Source organism: Hyaena hyaena, unplaced genomic scaffold, assembly GCF_003009895.1.
Source record: "Hyaena hyaena isolate Hyena2069 unplaced genomic scaffold, ASM300989v1 scaffold_236, whole genome shotgun sequence".
NCBI lineage: Eukaryota > Metazoa > Chordata > Mammalia > Carnivora > Hyaenidae > Hyaena > Hyaena hyaena.
The window spans coordinates 2,071,634-2,077,633 of record NW_024080868.1 but is presented as its reverse complement, the minus strand read 5'-3'; the positions used below and the strand labels follow the sequence as shown (position 1 = coordinate 2,077,633).

The 6,000-nt window shown below is 40.3% G+C and overlaps 1 protein-coding gene across 1 annotated transcript in view; it reads left to right on the top strand.

The window, feature by feature from the left end:
- Nucleotides 1-2,115: 2,115 nt before the first annotated feature.
- Nucleotides 2,116-6,000, top strand: part of C6 (complement C6) — a 56,870-nt gene continuing 52,985 nt past the window's right edge. The window contains exons 1-3 of the mRNA XM_039244262.1: nucleotides 2,116-2,258; nucleotides 3,681-3,837; nucleotides 5,508-5,652. Coding sequence (XP_039100193.1) covers nucleotides 2,116-2,258; nucleotides 3,681-3,837; nucleotides 5,508-5,652 — 445 coding nt within the window. The remainder of the gene's footprint in view (nucleotides 2,259-3,680; nucleotides 3,838-5,507; nucleotides 5,653-6,000) is intronic.

Below are 6,000 nucleotides of genomic sequence, written 5' to 3'. Positions count from 1 at the left end.
TAAACTGTTTCCCAGACTCAACTCAAAAATATTTATTCATTATATGCTATGCTTGCTCTCATTCTTCTGAATGCTGAAAGAATGAAACAGACAAAAGAGATCAACCATCATGCTGTTCACATTCTAAGGAAGAAGGAAAGAGGCACCTGGGTGGCTCAGTTGATTAAGCAACTGACAGTTTATTTTGCCTCAGGACATGATCTCACAGTTCATGAGTTCAAGCCCTGCATTGAGCACTGACAGAGCTGAGCCTGCTTGGGATTCTCTCTCCCTCTCTTTCGGCCCCTCCCCTGCTCACTCACCCTCTTTCTCTCTCAAAGTAAATAAATAAACATTTAAAAAAAAGAAGAAGGAAAAAGCGAAGAAGAGATATTGATTTAAATTTAAGTAATAATTTATGTTTCAGGAGGGGGTATATAACAAAGAAAGACAAAGCAGGGAAGGAGGGTAGAAAACACTGGTGGGTAATTGCAATTTCATATAAAATGGCCAGAGATCTGATTTTATTTGTAAGATGAAAAGTAACAAAAGCCATATTTCTTGTTTTGAAGATGAATAGACTTATTAAATATCAGAACATATTTTTGGTCTTCACATGATCCTTGCTCTCCTGAGGAGCCCCTAATTTTGAAAAATGCATAAGCAATGCTATAATTAAATTTGTTACATACACTCTTAAATGTTATTACTAACTTGAAAAGCTAATTTTTATTGAGTGATGATTCCATGCCAACGCTTGTCCTAAGCACTTTACATGAATTTTCTTACTGAATTCTAGCAAAAGACTTATGAAGAAGGGAGAGTATTATTGCTGTTTTACAGAAAACAAAACTGAGACACAGAGAAATTAGGTGAACGGCATTTTACCTCTTTAAATGAAAGTTACTCTATTAATTACAGCAGCATTTTCTATGTATACTTAATCATATTGCATGTTTTGTGAGAGATACAAAGATCAAAAAAGCTAGGGGCGCCTGGGTGGTTCAGTCAGTTGGACTTCCGACTTCAGCTCATGTCCTGATCTTGCAGTTCATGGGTTTGAGCCCTGAGTCAGGCTCTATGCTGAGAGCTGAGCCTGGAGCCTGCTTGGGATTCTGTGTCTCCCTCTCTCTACCCCTCCCCTACTCGTGCTCTGTCTGTCTGTCTCTCTCTCAAAAATAAATAAACATTAAAAACATTTTTTTTTTCAAAAGAAAAAAGATGAAAATAGCAACACCAGGAGCAGGGGTGGTTTTGCAAGTTCCTTTCAATAGCTCACGGATTCTCAAGGCTCCACAGCACACAGAAGGGATCCCCTGGTCAGTGTTTTCTCTGGCACTCAGTTACATCTGGATAAACCCTCTTGTGGCTTGGGTAGTGGAGTTCAAGGCAACTAGATGTTCCAGTTACACAATCATTAGCATGATTAGAAGTTCAGCGAAAGGATGTACCTCATCCAAGAATGAAGAGTCTTGGGGTCTTCGTTGTCATATAGTCTCAACATTATTATACTTCATTAAGCCCCAGGTTCATCATCCATAAAACGAGGGGGTTTAACCTGGAGATTTCAAAGATTCATTTCAGTTCCAACTTCTGTGACTCCATAGGTAGAGACAGTTGAACACTGAACTCTCTTTAGCAGGCTTCTAGGATACCAGGAAACCAAAGAGAGCTTCCAAAAAAAAAAAAAAAAAAAATGTTCCAAACTCCTCCCCCATTCCAAGAAAAGTATGAAAAATTGCCATGTAATTGAGGGTACTGCCCACACAAAATGAACAGTTGTTTTGAAAAGTACAAGATTATGTAAGAATGTCCACTTTGGAACAAAATGTGAAACAAATGTATATACTACTTGGCTTTGTCTTGTAGCCTATCATTAACAGTTCAGAGAAACTTACCAGTACTGGGAATTGTAACTTTGGGAATATCCACTCTAAAAATATTTAAAAGTAGGATGCATACTCATGAGCATGTGAATTTATAGGTGTTACTTGCCTTAAGGGGACAGGAAGATACAAACGTTTTCTAAGATCACATCTGAGTCTGTAACTGAGAATGGCTTGTAAAGTTTTACCCACAACAAGCGTTTGATATGTATTTTATTATTCCCCTTCAGGGCTTAGATGCTTTCCAAGCATGGCCAGACACTCCATCTTGTATTTCATCTTCCTGAGTGCTCTGATTGACAAGGGCCAGCCCTGTTTCTGTGATCATTACCCATGGAGTCAGTGGTCCAGCTGCTCACAAACCTGCAATTCTGGAACCCAGAGCAGACAGAGGTGGGTGCGAGTGACGAAGACCGCCTTTGTGCCGTGGGAAACCTCCCAGACAGAATTAGCAATGTCAAAAGTGCCACACTAAGCAATGAGGAAGAAAAAAATATATCTCAAAGTAAGAAATCCTGGGATTTGATTTGGATGCAGTTTGAGCTCTTTTCCACATAAGGTTGCATTGAGGTCTTCATTTGTTCTCTCTGTAAAATCAAGGAGTTTCAAAGAAATTTAAGTAAGAATGTGTGCAATATTTTTGGTTGACTATTTAACTTGATAAGAATCACTACTCAAGCCTTTTTTCAATCAGTGTATAGCTCTGCTTGCCTACAGTTAGTGAGTTAATTACGGAGAATTTTCTACTCATTAAACAGTCTAACAGGACCTCAATTGATCAGCACTATTAGCTATTACTTGATCGTTGGCAAGTAGAAGAAGGCAGGAAAATGGTGTTTACCTGATACCATTTAATAATTCAGTGTTCTCACCGATTCAGACTACTTAGTCCACACAGCTTCTTTAAATCTGTTGGATGTTTCTGTTCCATGAAGATGTTCACATGACTAGGGAAGAAAGGTATATATTTAATGTGCTTTACTTATTATAGGTTTGTAGAGCCCAATTTTAGAAAACCATTTTTACATGCACAGTGTGAGTCTCATTAAAATCACCAACTCACTCCGCCAATAAACCATCCACTAAGTAGGCTAAAGCTTTAATACTCCTTCACTCAAAAGTCTGTCGGCAGCTCTCCACTGCCTACCGAATAAAGCACAACAATACACCCGTCTCCTCTCAGCCAGCACCACCCAGGCCCATCCCACAGGCCCTTCCACCTGTAATCTTGACATACGCCTTCGATTACATACCCTGCCCTTCGATGCTTGGAGGATTCACATGAATTTTCAAGATTTATCTCTCCTATTATTTTCTCTTTGAATCTTTGGCCTCCGACTCTGTCTCAATCATTATACTTATCATGCTGTGTTGTCATATTGTAAGGAATTTGCAGGAACTTTCTTCTTTTCTTTTGTTTTTTTGTTTTTTTCTTTTCTTTTCTTTCCTATCCAGTCCCTTCAAGGACTTCCATGAGGGCCAGCTTCATGGATGTGTGACTTATGCAGTCACACAGGACCACACTTAGAAGGGCTCCATGCTTGCCTTAATGCTCTGCCATCACTGTCTTAAAATTCTTAATAATGTTTTAACAAGAGACCCCTTATTTTCATTTCGCACGGGGCCCCATAAATGATGTTTCTAGTCCTGAGTGCCATTAAGTGGTAAGAACTGGACAGACTCCAACCTGCCTGACTTTCACAAAAAAACCTTTCCTTTTACTCATTGTGGTCAACACTCAGTGGTATTTTTCTTGTGGGGATGGAACCACAGTGAATATACTCATTCTAAGCAAATCTTTCCTCACTATTACAGAAATATCGTAGTTGACCAGTACTATCTGGATAACTATTGTGACCAGCTCTGCACTAAGTGGGAGACTAGAGAATGTAACCTGCAACGTTGTCCCATCAACTGCCTCCTAGGAGATTATGGGCCATGGTCAGACTGTGACCCTTGTGTTGAAAAACAGGTAGGTGACCCATGGGCATCTTCAGGAAATCTGAATCACAAGAAAAGATTTGGATGACCTAACAGGCACAACACTCACAGAAATGCTCAATTTCCTCCGTTTCTGAAAATAAACCATTCCAGCTTCCCTTGAGGGAAAATTCCATTTAGCAATCTTCTAAATTTTTCTTTTGTTTATTTAGTTTTAAGACAGAGAGAGATAGAGCACAAGTGGGGGAGGGACAGAGAGAGAGGGAGACAGAATCTGAAACAGGCTCCAGGCTCTGAGCCGTCAGCTCAAACCCAACGCTGGACTCAAGCCCAGGGACTGCGAGATCATGACCTGAGCCGAAGTCCGACGCTTAACTGACTGAGCCACCCAGGTGCTCCATTTAGCGATCTTTTAAAGGAAATTCTGCCCCCAATATTGATATTGTACTTACTGAGCTCTGGATTCCACTGCCTGTTCCCTCTGAGAGCTCAGAAAGCAAAAGCAGGTGCTAGAAAATGGGGATTTCAGCCGAAAAATTAAAGTCAGACAGAAATGAGGGACATTAGGTGCACCGGGGTGGCTCCATCAGTTAAGCGTCTGACTCTTAATTTGGGCTCAGGTCATAATCTCAGGGTCGTGGGATCATGCCCCAAGTCAGGCTCTATGCTGAGCATTTAGACTGGAGCTTGCTTAAGATTCTTTCTCTCTCTTTCTCTAAAAACAAACAAAGAAAAGAAAAGAAAAGAAAAAAATGAGGAACATTAATCAAAAGACTGGCTCCTGGCCCTGCCTCTATTTTCCCTCTCCCCACAGAAAAGTCCCTCAATTTGTTTATTGTTCCCAGCTGCAGTATTTACCCAGCTCATTCCTGTAAGGGCATTGGCCCACATGAACCCCAGTGAGAGCTGGTGCTGAGCATTCACACATTTGGGAAGAAAAAGAAACTCATTTGCAGAGCACCCACTGTCTGAGGGAAACTGTTAAACAGGCCCTTTACTTATATCACTTTATTCACACGTCCCATGAGAGTGTGTTTTCCTACCCATTTTACAGATGAGGAAGTTAGAGCTCATTAGGGAGTAAGTAATTTTCTCAAGAATATGACTCTGATGAACAGAGATGCTGTATTTTGAAGCTGGATCTTAAAGCTGGATCTTACTGATTTCAAAGTCAGTACTTTTGGATCTTGTCACATGTCTATCCTTCCCTGACTCCCTATTTTACTATTCATCATTTAAAAGCCTTTAAAATGTGGAGAATGTGTCAACTTTGTTTTCCATGTTGACTTCCTTATGCAAAAAAGAGAAAAAAAACAAATCCCTTCACGCTGATCACTTCACACTACCTTTGAGATATAAAAATGCTATTGTTACTCCCCGGAAGATTTACTGCATGTGAGACACTCACTAAATATCTGTGCATTTGATTTTGATGTAATTTGTTTTCATACGGTTTCAGAGTTAGAAGTCTTAGAAATCTTTTGTCCTGTTTTCCCATTTTACAGTTTGGAAAACTGAGGCCCAGAGAGGTGATGACTTCCCTAAGGGCAGGCAATAATGGAACTGGAAAATTCATTAGTTAATTTAGGAAACATCACTAGGGGAAGAATCACTGCTGTGATTAAGGAGCCCACTTTTCCTATATATATTTTGGCTTTGACCCTGCCTCAGAGTCCCTCACCTTTCTCTCCTTCCTTTCAGTTTAGGGTTAGATCCATCTTGCGCCCCAGTCAGTTTGGAGGACAACCATGTACTGAGCCCCTGGTGAACTTCCAACCATGCATTCCATCTAAGCTCTGCAAAATTGAAGAGGTTGACTGCAAGAATAAATTCCGCTGTGACAGTGGTAATGTACCACAGAAAATGTTCAGCCTCCACTAAAAATGACTTGACTAGACAGTTATTCCAATTGATTACCAGTAAAAGCCATGATAGAAAAGTCTAACCATATTTTAACCATGGGAAGACAGGAGTGTTACGGTACCGATTGCCAAGCTATTCATGCATGAAATTATAGCTTTCAAGCTATAATCACCTTGACCGTGTACATGATTCATTTCCTCTTCAAGGTGCCCAGGGCCCTACACTGTGATAAACCAGGATGAAGAGAGAGGAGGAGGAAAAGGAAGAGAGAGCAGATATTTGTAAAAATCAGCTATTAATAAGCACAAATCTATAATCAGAACAAGCAGCT